Below are 14,007 nucleotides of genomic sequence, written 5' to 3' on the forward strand. Positions count from 1 at the left end.
CCACATTCGATTCACCTCACCCACTTTATCTTAATTTTGAACATTAACTGTCATTGCAGCGACGAAATTCTAATTTTTTTCCCCTGCAAAATCAGGGATCCATCTTACCAACAGGCCTAATTGGAAATGTTAAAAATCTTCCAATTAGTTGCTCGACTCTGTTACGAAACATGTGAGTATTTGTATGTATACCTACATAGATTTAAGAGTAGGGCAGTGTAGGGATACCTCGGAAAGTTGAAGCCGAGATTTTTCTTAGCGACTGATTTTCCCTCAATGCAATCGTTGCGCACGGTTTATCGAGAAGAGAAAATTGGGCTGGAACTTACGTGCGGCACAAGGAGCGCAGCAGGCACCGCTTTGAAAACGTTAGTGCAACGGCAAGACTTAGTCGGGACTATCGATTTTTCCGAACAGTTCGCGACGTTTGAGGAAAGTCGCAGATTCACATCCAGTAAACTAGTGGCACTCGTGTTGAGAAACTGTATGAAAAAAAAAAAAAAAAAATGGCTATCGGTTTATGCAAAATTGATTACAAAGGAAATTATAAGATATTCTGTATTGCTTGAAAAGTTTTTTTTTTTTTTTTTATGTTACTGAGCTGTAGATATTTTGTTTGTACCATTAAGTCATCCGAATAATCACTGAAAGCATATATGCGACGGTCTGAGAATCGTAATGGTCGAGGAATGTTACTGGATAGCATGATGTACCAATTATTGTAATTTTGGAAGAATTCACCGAAGACTCGTTCATCGCTAAACGGTTTCGATTTTCATATCTATATGAGAATATTTGTGGCCGGAGTTTAACAACTGAAGTTGTAATCGTTGAAGGAATCCCAGTCTTTGGAACAAATTGTTTCACCCAGTGTATACACGTAGCAAAGTGAATGTGTGCCGGGCGTGTATTTATAGGCTAAATATATACTGTATATACACACAGTATTCGAGGAAGCCGAGTTGTTAGCCACGGCAGGGAACTGCTTGTTGGCTCTCGCGAGGAGTCTGAAAGCTCCAGTAAGTCTGGAGTCTGGAGTCTGGAGTTGGAGTCGACCGCGCAGAGAGAGAGAGAGAGAGAGAGAGAGAGAGAAGGAAAGATAGAGGGTATAAGAGAGTATCTTGACCGTGAGGATGAGTGTTTTGAGAAGGAGGAGACCAAGGAACTGGCTAGCTTGCGGTGTGGTATCTTGCTTGCGAGCTTTGCCGGTGTGCCACGCACCGTGAACGACGCGCGTTACCTATTAACGACGAGGCTAGGGTGAGGCTGAAAAGGGGGAAAAACGACGAAGAGAAAGTGGTTGAAAGAAAGGGGAGAAGTCGGGGAGAAAAGAGAAGCGGAAGGAAGAGAAATAGTAGGGGGTGTATTTCGACGAGTCATCGTCGTCAACGTCACGTCTGCAGCCGGTGGCTCTTTAAGGCTTGTTTTTTTCCAAGCGTCTACATTACGTCCCGTAGACGTCTTGATCTAGAAATATGCAGATCAAAAGCCCGGCTCGCGAGAGTCGAAAAGAATCTCGATCCCTTTTCTCCGTTTCGTTGGTCAGCCATCCAGAATCGCCGAGGGGTTGGATATAATCGCGGTGGTTAAAGTTCGACGAGCCTCTCGAGGCCGCGAGGTGGTGTAAAATTTTGTCGCGAATTTCGGCAAGAGACGTCTACCCACCACCCGAAATAGGGCAACCCTTAAAGACGCGTTTGATAGGAGGAGCTTTCCTTCCACCTTGCGTATCTCCGGAATAAAACCCTCCCTCCGTTCTCCCTGAAAGCTCGCGTGTAACCGGCGCTTCTCGCGTGCGAATGGCACGCATGGGGTGCGTAGACACGCACAGGCATACAACGATACCTACGTTGATATTGCGAGGGAGCCGAGAGAGTCCAGAGCGTGGGAGCAGCTAGCCTGCGGGGCAATGCGAACGGCATATTCCTGAGAGACATGGGGGAGCGATATGCATCCCCTCCGTGTTTTCCTTCTTTTTTTCTGTTTCTGTTTCTGTGTGTGTGTGTTTTTGTTTTTTTTTTTCCTTTTTTCATTCTTATTTCGTTTTGTTTTTATTTTCGTTTCTCTACCCTCCTCTCCGTTTCTTCTCTCGCTTTCCGCTTCTCCCCCCCACGACCGCCTGATATTTTCACACATTCACTTTTTACGGCGGCGAGCGGTCCGCGGGAGAATGGGGCCTCTAAGCGTCCACCAAGGACTCGTTTTCTGCTAAAACAATATCATTTCAACCGTCCGTATTTCCACCACCACCACCACCGCCACCACCACCATCGCCACCGGTTTCCCAAGCATTGCGATCCACCCGCTTGGCTAACTCTCCACCCCCGCCCCCCCCCCCCCTCCCCTCACCCTTCGCCATTCTTGCAGAACACTTCTCCGATCAACTCCAACCTCGCGCAGCAAAATTTTCGACTCTCGTTTTACGAGCTCCTTCCCTCCCCGCTTCGGGGATAGAAATAGGTCCTGCTCCGGTCGCAGACGTATCGAAAAGCTCGCCGGATCGATTTTCGGTGGTGATATCGAGGCTGACCTGGGTGTCGGGTCGGGCCCAGATGGGCTGAGGCGACAATCGCAGGCGTCCACCAAATTATATAGATTTCGATACACGACTTGCGGGAGGTGTAGGTATGTTCGTCGGGGGAGATTAATTGTAACAGCGTAACGTGTATACGGAAACGAAGATCCGGAAGGCGGACGGGGAGGTTGGGGTCCTTGGAAAGTTGAGATTTAATGAGATCGAGGCAGATGTTTGTTTAAGGCGAAGAGGCGATCGAGGAACGAGCGTTACTCCGGGTACACGTGCCGTTATTCGAAATTTCTCAAGATATCGCATTTTCTCCTGAGAGCAGGTAAGGAGAGGGAATCAACGGCAGGGCCGGCAGCGTAATCGATACCGCGCCCTCCCCGCTAGGGGTTCACAATTTTGGGGACTTTCGATCGGCCTCGTAAAGTGAAGCGCGATATGACGTCTCGGAGACGCCGGTTATGGGTATTCCGTATACCTGCCGGAACGGATATACGTATATATATATATGTATATATATGTACCTAAGAGGAGGCCGGCACCTGCCGCGTTATTTCGGTCTATGGGAAAAACCACTTAAAAGCGAGCAAAAGGCAATACCTGCACCCCTTAATATTTCTTACTCTCCGGGGCTTATTTCTTCTACCCGCCCAGTGTTTTATGTCCTATGCCTCATGCCTCGCGCGCTTTACACTTTATTCTCGGTTCTTCTTCCGCTTCTCCTCTCTCTCTCGTCTTCTTCGTCTTCTACCCATCCTATACTTCTTTCTCTTCTTTCCTTTTTTACGGCTTATTCCCGGCCACCCCGGCGAACGCTACCTTCTCTTTGCTTTCGGTTATAACAACCACCTTGCAGATAAAATCCTCCGCCCCGCAGGAACGGGTCGAATTTTTTGCAACCCGTCACCCATCCACCCTTCGCGGGCTTTGACTCCCGAGAGTTGCGAGCGAGGTGACTGCTCCCTTTCCTTCTTCTTCTTCTTCTTCTTGTTTCCGAACGATCGCAACTTATAACGTATCCGTATACCTACCGACCGAGCGACGAACCAACTTCTGACGTAAACAAACCCCCTCGACGCGTTTTATAAGTTTTCAACGTCCACTTTGCTCGTCGCACGTCTGAACGACGTCAATCGTTCGGTATTTTTGCCCTGCCCTCCTTATCGTCGACTCTCTCGACTCGGTTTGGGTACTTGGATGCCGCCGCGAGGGTGTGCAAGAGTAATCCGTAAAAGTTCGGGGCGATAGTGAGAGGAAAAATAAATTGTTTTTCTCGTAGGTACTCCGCTAGGCTTCCTCCTCGTTTTCGCGACGTCGAAGGCTTTCGTACCAATTACGCGAAAGAAATCGAGTCGAATCTTCAGGTGTACCGCAATTTGCCAACGTTATTTCGACCGCGCTGCCACGGTTCACAAGGCGTTCCAAATACCTCAACAATTCTAAAATACTGCGACTCGTTGTCCCCCAACATGTATAAAATACGAATTACGGTAGTCGTCGTTTCGTTACGAATTACGAAGGTAAACGGTAAGATCTCCCCTCAAATCTAAAAAGAAAATGGAATACTGGTTACCGGTTTTAATGAACTCGGTCACCCTCTGACCCAGTAAGAGTATCTCGGAGTCGACACGCATACCAAACTAAAACGGGGTAGTGACAGAGATCCGAGGTTAACTCGCTTCGTTTTTCCTTCTCGAAAAAAGCTCCCGCGTATTTTTCAGTTGAAATAAGACTGAAAAGAATCAAGACACAATAGAAAACCGCAGAAAAAAGACTAAATAAAAAAAAAAAAAAAAAAAAATCAGATCCTCGCGTCGCGTGCACGGGCCACGTTTCACCGTAGGCGACGATGTTGTATATCTTAGCGTACAATATACGCACATATTTATTTATGTAAGCGAGATGTTCCGGAGCTTCCTGTAAATGGAAACGCGTGCGAAAGATTTCCCTTTCGCAAGTGCCGTCAAGGGTGAGAAAAAATTCGTCACCGCAATTAGACCCGGACGAATGGGAGGAAAAAAACTTTTCGGCAACGGTTTGAAGAGACCTCCAATTATATCGCACCTGTGCACGTACAACGTCGAGAGGAGATTTGCACGTGGAGCCAGACGGGCTATTCGGCAAGGGTCGAGGGCCGTTATCGGGTCTCGGGTTTCGCGGAACGTGAGCATCGGAGTTTCGATATTGGCGTTTGCCCTTCGACTCGGCCCTTCTCCCGTCGACACGCCGAGTATCGGGTTACTCGTTGCGATCGCCGATCAAATGCCTTGCCTCGACGAGCCGCCGATCGTGCGCCAGAAGAACGTGTTCTCCAGCCGCTAGCTAGCGTGAGTGATCTAGTTAGATTGCGTTGGGCTAGGTTACCGCCGAAGGGGGTTGCGTGCGGTAAGAACGGCGCCCCTGCCTGCCTGCCTGAGCATTCCACGGTGACAAAGTCACGAAGGTTTGGTCCTCGGCCAATCTCGCCCCGGGAGAACGGGGCAGGAAATTGTAATTTTTATCGCGTCGATCGCTGCCGAATTCTTCGGATTTCGGTGCCCGATTATCCCCGGTTCCGTCCCGAGCACCCTGGTTAGGCATCGGTAATTATCGCGAGGTCTGCCGACCCTCCGCACCTCTGCGAAGCTCCGGGTACGTGGAAAGTTGCGGAATTTAACCGGAGGCAACTTCTTTGGGGAGGAAGATGGATAGATCAACGACGTGGGGGTGGATATGTCATTCGATGCCCTCCGTTGGGGGTGATAAAAAACATCCGACGAGGAGGACCTCGAAACTTGATACCTTAAATATGCCCCTCCCTCCCCCTTCTCGGGTTGCGTTGTATTATTTACAACATACACGTATAGTATAACATGTAAGAATGACGTGTACGTTCGCGCAGAGGGTGAAAACGCAATTGATATACACCCCGGTTGTCTTTCAACGACGCATCGCTTCAGCCGTTCGCTGATTATTTCGGGCCTTATAACCTACAGTAAATCGATGGTAAAAGGTGAGTAAGAACCTGATTTGTTGGCGGCGGTTGCGGCGTGGGTCAGAGTGGCGGTGACCACGCTTGTCAGCTTCGGAGGCTCGATCTTTTGGGGCACTGTGTGGGCCGGAATGGGTCCAGGGTTGGTCATGGTGGTCATGGTGGTGGGCATCATCAGGGTCGACATGGTCAGCATCTTGACGACGTATAGCGCCGCGGCTTCGACGTCAACTTCACAATTGAATCCGCGTCCCGGAGCGCCTCATCGGTTCCCGCCTGCGGTTCCCACCGATCCTCCGATTCCTCAACTCTTCGGCTACAAGTAGACGATTCGATTATACGCAACACGCACTTCGCTTTCCTTCCCTCCGCTCCGAGTTAGCTTCCGCTTATAGCGTGCTCTGAGTTCTTCGCTGTCCCCGAGTTGAACATCCTTCTTATTATCGTTCAAACTTCCCCGTTCCTTTTCTCGACGCTCAGCTGTTCAGCTGATCAACCAACATGACCGAGTCGAATGAAATCTTCTACCGGTACACAAAATTCACAAAATTTATATCGCTCCGGTCTTCGCCCCGCGAATTATATATCAAAAATCGTGGTAAAATGCAGCAAGCTCACCTTTTATTATATCGGATATTATAGGGTTTCACAACGTTTTATAACCCCGTTTTTATACGGTTTCGCGTATAATCAAGGGGCTGCAAGCGCCAGACGGGTTTTACAAGCTTTGCGAGTTAAACGCGGGAGGGCGAGGGATTGGGGGCAGGGGGAGGGGGGGACAGGTGGAAGGACGGGAGGGAGGGAGGGCGGGAGGGAGAGAGGGAGGGGGGCGGGCCGATACTGCCCTGTATCCACTATGGCTGTGATATCTGCTTGTTTATACTTTAATTGCTCGCGTGTTTCTATCCTTTAACAATCGAATTGGACAAATTGCGCACTTGTCTCGCCGAGCGCAGACCGCGTTCCTCTTCGACCGGTCACGACAACCACTATAAAATGTAAACGGTAAGAAAAATGAAGGAAGAAACCCTCGGCGAGATACGAAGACGAGTCTGCGGGTCGCGAGACCGAATATCAGTTTCAGTTCGGCGCGTTTCGCCTCCTTCCCACGTTCCCTCGCGCTCCCTCGCTCTCGCTTCTCGCTGAGCTACTACGTACGGCGTTACGTCACGTCCGGCCGAGTGAAGAGTCGCGACTCGTCTGGCGGGGAAAGCGCGAAGGGACGCCTTTGCCTGCCTGCCTGCCTGACTGCCTTCCTGCCCGCTTGCCTGCCCTCGACGCCCGGCGTCGCGACGCCGCAGAGGCGCCGGCGTCCCCGATCTGTCGCGGAATCGCACGAGTATGAAACGAGGCGACAGTCGCTCGCCGGCGACTCAACCGAGGGGTTGTTGTCTGTCCGTACGGAAGCACCGTTTCCACCGTGAAAGCTTTCGGCTTTCGCAGAGAAATTTCACCCTCGGTACCTGGGGTCGATCGGTTTTCTCGCCCCCCGTAATATTACCGCAACAAGATTCCAGACGACAGAAATCAAAATGCTTCGATGATTTTTTAAGGGTTGTAGGATTATTCTCAAGGAGCCGCGACTCGCGCTGAAAAGCATAGCGAGCTTTCCTACCCACCGAGACTGTCGAATCGTGGCCACGAGTATCGTCGCCGGAGGCGGAAGAGCTCGGAAAGGGATGCTGCCGGCAATTCGCATCCGCTATTCCCGGTTAGTGGCGGCGCCCATCGGCACTCCATTCAACTAGAGTGATCGCGATGCTGAAGGGTTGTTCTTTCCATCCGAACTACGACGAAAGCTCCGGTGACATTGATGCTTGGAAAGAAGACGGCTCTCACGTCCGGCCATCTTTCCTTTTTTTCCCACCGTGAGCATGTGCGAATATTTTTTATTACTACCCCTCCGGACGCGAATACGCGCAATTTATATTCATCGTTTTTCTTCCGCATGCATAATACGTACTTTCCAATGAATTTGAAAGAAAATGTGTTGGACATTCACAGCTTTCCAATTACTCCACTCTCGTTTCGCTCAGGCAATTAATCTAGTTCGTTGTAAATTCTTTACCCAAGATCGTATGATTACTTTTTTCTTACCATTGTGCTCAATCTCTCTCTTTCTCTCTGTTTCATACCACGCGGGTGATTGGTTTGCGTCGACCGAGGAAAAGTTACCCCTAATAAGCCGAATTTATTGGCGGTTGGGCGTTACACGGTATAGCTAAAGGTGGGACTGGTGTTTTATAACGTTGGAATTTGCTTGGTCCGCGGTGCCGATTGGCCGTAAAAGAAAAGAAGAGCAATTTTGTTGTGCCTTGCCAGCGAGATGAAAGCTCGTAACAGCGCAACCAACATAATGAAACGGGTTTATAATGAGTAAAAAGCAGCCCCGAGGGATGGAAAAGAGGATGAAGGGTGGAGAGGCATAGAAGCGGCGGGGCTGAGGTCGCGGGGGGGGGGGGGAGGCGGAGGAGGAATGCTTTTGCGTGTACCGAGAGAAAGCCGCCCCCTAAGAGAGCGACCGATCCGTTACCAGAGCTCATACACATAATTAACTCCACGCCATATAGCGCGTGTACAAACTCACGGTTTCCCCGGCACGATACCGAGGATTTTCACCTTTGCGAAAAGGAGTAAACAAAAAAAAAAAAAAACAACAAAACAACAAAAAAAAAATACAATTACAAAGAGCAGAGAGGCTCCTCATAAAAAAAAAAAAAAAGTAAGAATAACGAGCACACGTTACATATAATTATCAGGTAATGAAAAATCAGTTAATAAGTATAGAATCGTGGTAAAAATTAATATCGTAATATACTGTTCAAATAACGTTAGCGTTTCAGACAAAAGAAAAATGTAAGTAATCGTTACTGAGCGAATCCGCGAATCGTGTTTCTCAACCTCGTAAAAACATTGAGCATCGCTTGACCGGAACGGCTTTCCGAGGTAACCCAGGTAAGTCCGTAGCCTTAATGTCTGAGGGAGAAATTTGCAGCAAGGTAAACTAACTAGCACGGAAGGTGGTCCGACGGTCTTCACTCGACCACAAGGGATGTCGGAGATGCAGTTGCGGGGTTGAAAGGATCCGCGATGCAGCAGCGTTGCTCCCATAAATAATTCCGTTTGTAACCCAAGTCGAGTGAGTGGCAGCCGAGGGACGAAGGGAGGGGAATAGCGGAGGTTATCAACTCGGGGGGTTGCGGAGATACGATCGCGCGGTGACGGACCGCCGGAAAGACGGCCGAACCAGAGGGGTGGAACGGGGCCGAAATTCGGCTTCGCGGTAAAACCGGACCGAATGGTTTCGGGGTATCCGACCACCGCGCAACGCTACTTTCGCGTCGAAGAGGACGAGAGTTACCCTGGCGTGACGGGGTCTGGGATACCTCTACCCCGTCGGTCACGCTTCGCGATCGGAGACGTACGTGGACGAGAAAAGGGGCGGCCTGGCTGCAGCCTGCCGGAGAAGCGAGTGGCGAGCACTTCCCAGGTTCCCGAGGACCTCCGGAACAGCCTCGCGGGCGAATTGCTTTGAAGACGGAAACGAGGTGAGGGCGATGAGGGGGACGAGGGGGGCGAGAGAGCGGGGGCTGGCAGATGAACCTCTTAATTAGCTGCAATTACCGCAACATAGCCATGTCGAGCAAATCGCCCGGAGCTTTCTCCCCTCGCCCGAACCGCCATCAACGATTCTTACACCGGGGCGTCTCGCTATGTCGGGAATTGCTCCTTTTCGAAGCTCCGGGTTGCCGGGCCGAGAGCAACGCGTGTCGGGAGGCATAATCACATTCGCGAGGAAAAAGCCAATTTCTTGTTAAATTCTACTTAAGAAAAAGGGCGAAAAGAGGGGAAGAAATCTTCTCAAGCTTCTTCACTCGCTACCTCGTTCCGTTGTAGGTACGCGTCTACCCAACCCTTAAAGAAACAATCTCGTTGCCCACAGCTTTTGCACCCGCAATCCCCAAACGGATCGCTGACGCGTGCCGCTTCTCCGCGACCTCGGCATCGCCGTCGGGCACACACCCAAGATGACGGTGACTCGCTGTTTGTCGCCCCTGGCACCGCTCTTCGTTTATACTCGCGAATTTCGTTAACCTAAGACAATTCACGGGGACTTTGTAGCAACGACGCGACGATGCGGAGCGAGCGACGCTCCCGGATTGAATCTAGAAACTTTTTCCGTCATTTTTAAACAATACCTGCATCTTTTTTTTTTTATCAGATTCTTAGAACTCATTTCCTAAGCTAAAAATCAATTTTAGGGTCAATTTCACCCGGTGTGACCGACCAGGGTTGAACAAACCACTGAATCGTTGATGCGCAGATATTCTGTACAACCGTATCTGTCACAGATGTTGTTGAAAAATCTTTCTAAAAAGCCTTATTAATTACTGAAGCTGCAATTATTTTACAGGCGTGCAGTATGACGATGAACGACAATATTTGAAGAAACTGTACGAGTTTCGATCGACGAAATCACGATCGTCGCGACAATATTTGAATATTCGAAAGTCTGGATATTTGTACGCGAGTTTCGATCCGCAAAGATTCGCAAACGCGTTCCGTACAGGCCACTGTATCTTATAGGATACCCCTGCGCATTACCCCCGTGATATTAGCCTGAATAACTTTTAGCGTCCGCGTGCTAATTGTTATATGCTAGATCGGAGTACGTATTTCACGGGCAGTGCCGGCCATCCGGGTGTAACCTGCGAGCCAGAGATTAGCCTTTTTTTCGTTTTATAATTCCTTTTTCTTTTTAGGCACGGTCCGGATGTTACGCGTATACGTAGGTACATACATAACTTGTATTTTTCGTGATTATACGCGACGAGTGTAAAAAGCGGAGCGCGGGATGTAGGCAGGAAAAAAAAGGGAGGTGGATGGCTAATTACGCGAACGAATGTATAAGCATACGTATACGTACATACGTATTCCACGTCCACGCATTCCCACATCGATAACGCCTTCGTGTATAATACGGCATACATGCGTGTACGGTGTGGTGTCGTACGATACATCTATATACAATACCGTACGAGAGGCTGGTAATATGGAAATTTTTGAAAATACCAACGTGCACGCGTAAATTCATATACCCGCGTATAAGATTAATAATTATGTAATAATGTTCCCTTTATATGCATTGAACCCCACGGTCTACAAATTAATTAACGCACCTTGTACGTAAAACCGCGCACGTATAGGTAGTCGTATCACACGGCTATACGAGTATCGTTGTTATAGCACGATAGCAGCCTTCGGAGTGGGCGAGAGTAGTTTACATCTATGAAATATCTATACCTTCACAGATGTAATATATATTCAGAGGTATCGCATGGCAAATCCGAATTTTATTCCGCTCTTTGTTCGAGCACAGGTATTCCCGCAAAGAGGGTCTTTGCAACTCCGACGCGTACACGCAGGCGTATTATCGAGCTTTCGCGTTGAGCAACAAACCCCGGGCGTTAATGCAAAAACGTATTATAAATTCCTTTGCGTAAGCAGGTGGCAACCACTCGCCGTATCAACCCCGGCTAACGGCGAGCACCGAATCGTGCTTCGTGTGTATACGCGTGGAAAACACGTGTATGCTTGCATACAGACCGCGAGTCAAACGCTAAGGGATGAAGGAAAATCGTTCCCGTATTTCCACACGAGGTAAATTCGCCTGATCCTGTACGGGAACGCGCAAACATCAGTCAATAATTCACACGTTCATCCTGGTTATTGTGCCGCACGTCGCTCGTCTCGTCGGCGGAAACGGCGTGTGTGCGGTGTCGGAGAATCCCGCGCCCTTCCCCTCGCACAAATCGTCGTTCATCCCCCTTTTTGCTACCGATCTCTTTTTCCAGGGAAGGGCAGCGGGGCAGAGCGCGCTTAGCGTGTAAAATTAAAACGCGTCCGGCCGCGATTATTTACTCCGTTATATATATATAATATATGTATACACGTGGTGCTGCGGGAGGCCAGGGAAAGAGCCAGAGCTTTGGGGGTGGGTGAGAGAGGGTTTTACAGAGGGTGGAGGTGGTGGGCGACTGTTTGTCTTGCGCGCTAATTAACTGAAGGTGAAATATTCTCCCGCGACGCCCGGAGACTTTTCCATTCCCCGCTGGAAGCGGACGTGCTTCTGCTTCTGTTGCTGCTGCTGCTGCTGCTGAAGCGGGGGGGTGGAAGTGGAAGACACCCTCACGGCTCGCCGACTGACGGATCGGTGAATTTCGTGCGAAGGTGGGAAGAGGAACGAAGTGTAAACGAATAAATAAAGGAATGAAAAAATAATGGGCGTCGGGCCGCGGGTCGTTACGTGTTAGCAAGTCTGCCCGAATTTGCGGGATGAAACAAGAGAACTGCCCCCAACCCCCGATACAGTATCAAGCATCGCCCTCCCTTTCCGAAATGCCGTTTCCTTTCTTCCGCTCTTCTTATTTTCTTTTTTTTCTCGTTCACAAGATCGAGCGAGCATGATCCTTTGCCGATAATCCCCCTGAATTTTTGGTACTTTTATTTCCTTCCCAGTCGCTTCGTTTCCCTAATCAGAGCTCAGCGATTCGCGCGAGAATTCCACGTGCTTCTGAGAGCGATCAGGGGATTAGAGACCGAGAATGCAGAGGGACTTCCTCGCGCCTGGTGGCGCGAAAATATTCGAATTGCCGCGTCGAACGGTGAGAGAAATTCCCGGTGAAGTGAAATTGATTTTCGTCGATTCCCTTTGGGATTCGTGCGCGCTTCGGTTGACCTGCCCCTTGGCCGACGGATTGTATATGCTTCCATGCCACGTGAGAGGGCGGAGTATTTTCTTGTGCGTCGAAATAGAATTACGTAACGTAGGAGCACCTGTTGTTCAAAGCATAATGTTTTCAATCATTTCCCAGAGTGGAATGAGATGGGTTTTCATAAGAAGATTCTTCTTCCCCTCGAGGCTGGGAACCGTTTTATTTTATTTTATTGTTGTACCAATTTCTTTCTATCTCCGTCTCATTGTTAACTTTCCAAAATTCCTTCCGTTTCGTTACAAGTTTCGAGTTCAAAGATTCTCCCAAGATAAACGCAAGAATGAAATGAACGCTTTTTTTCGTCCACGCGATGGACAGACAAACTACGCGACTGAAGGGAAATTCGAAGTACAAAATTGAATGTAACATAAAGAAGAAGAAAAAAAAAGGGGGAGAATGAATAATAATAAGGAGAAACTTTGCCGCAGTTGAATAGTGAGGAGAGAGACACCCTCCGGCGATTAATAACATTTATGATGAAAGACTTGTCGGCAAATTAAAAGAAAATTAATCCCCGTTACCTTTATTCAGAGGGTGACTGATTTTTCTTTCTTCTTTTTCTTTCTCCCTTTCTCAATTGGCTTTTTCTGCTCTTGCTTTCCCTGTTTTTTTTTTCCTCCTCTTTTGCTTCGTCTTCTCCTTGTTCGTTTCTCTTGCTCAAGTCGTCGTCGTCCCCCCCCCCCCCCCCCCCCCCCTCACGAACAGAATAAATGTATTATTAGGGCTGTTTGTCTTACGAAATTGGCTCCGCAAAACCGAATGTATATACTATCTATACATACACACGCCTATTCGATATACATATACATTGTATATACATATAACGCCCATGTACAGATATATACATAATCGAGTCGTTTCTGCATTACTTCCCATTCTTGTTCGACTATAGCGAAGTAACGAACTATAGGAGCGTCGCTTAATAACCGAAACAGCAACCTCCCTCTTCGTAACACCTTACCGCAATCTTTTCTTTTCTCCCCCTTCTACTTTCTAACCTCATACAATATATACAAATGGCTGAGAAAGGGGCTGATGTGTCTAAGCTATCGTTCTGTATACCAGAAGAAAAGGGACCCATTGTACAGAGTACCTTCTCTCGTTTATTTCAATTCGCGGTAAATCATTTCGATCACGTTGTCTGACGAGCCACGGCGAAGAAAAATTAATTTCAAATTAATAATCACTCATCCTGCGATCAAATAACTCAACGGAATATTTTTTATCCTCAGCTTCGTCGAAGCTTTCGTTCGCAACTTGGATCAATGCTCCGAAATCGGAGTAAATTTATGCAGGCATACCAGCTATGTCGACAGCAACGATTACGAACAGAAAAATTCAACTATCCGCGAATTGGAGTGTCTCAACTGTCTTGTTCAAATCCAAAGAGTCAGTACGCACCCCCAAAGTCTCCAAGTAGGCACGTACGTCAATGCACACCGATACTAAGTTATACGTACACGGACGCGGAAATTACGGCCTTAACTAGGTGGTTCCATCCTCGCGAAGCGTGAAAGAAAGACGTCCCTACGTTGCCCTTACACGTGGGTTACTCGGTCTTTGCGGTAGTCTAAGAATAAAGGGGATCAGGCGGTGAGGAACGGAGGAAAGAAGAGCGCAGGACTTTAATTAGGTTCTCCCGACTCCGGTGAACTCGGTTGACAAACTACCCCCCACCACCCTTCTCTTTCTCTCTCCACTTGTCTACCGCGGAAAATTTGTGAGGATGGCGGGCT

General features: G+C 48.7%; 1 protein-coding gene across 6 annotated transcripts in view; it reads right to left on the reverse strand.

Annotated features, from left to right (window-relative positions):
- The window catches only part of LOC107224420 (nucleolysin TIAR), a 310,510-nt gene that overhangs the window by 103,004 nt on the left and 193,499 nt on the right, over positions 1-14,007 (reverse strand). The window contains exons 1-2 of one of the 6 annotated variants that reach the window (XM_046744105.1): positions 6,114-6,291; positions 5,529-6,019 (exon numbers count right to left, since the gene is read on the reverse strand). The exons of 4 other annotated variants lie outside the window; for them this stretch is intronic. In XM_046744105.1, the coding sequence (XP_046600061.1) occupies positions 5,529-5,691 (163 nt within the window). In that variant the 5' untranslated portion in view covers positions 5,692-6,019; positions 6,114-6,291. Of the gene's footprint in view, positions 1-5,528; positions 6,292-14,007 lie in introns of those variants that run through there. One more of the 6 variants, XM_046744104.1, reaches the window with a different exon arrangement.

Source organism: Neodiprion lecontei, chromosome 6 (assembly GCF_021901455.1).
Source record: "Neodiprion lecontei isolate iyNeoLeco1 chromosome 6, iyNeoLeco1.1, whole genome shotgun sequence".
Taxonomy (NCBI): domain Eukaryota; kingdom Metazoa; phylum Arthropoda; class Insecta; order Hymenoptera; family Diprionidae; genus Neodiprion; species Neodiprion lecontei.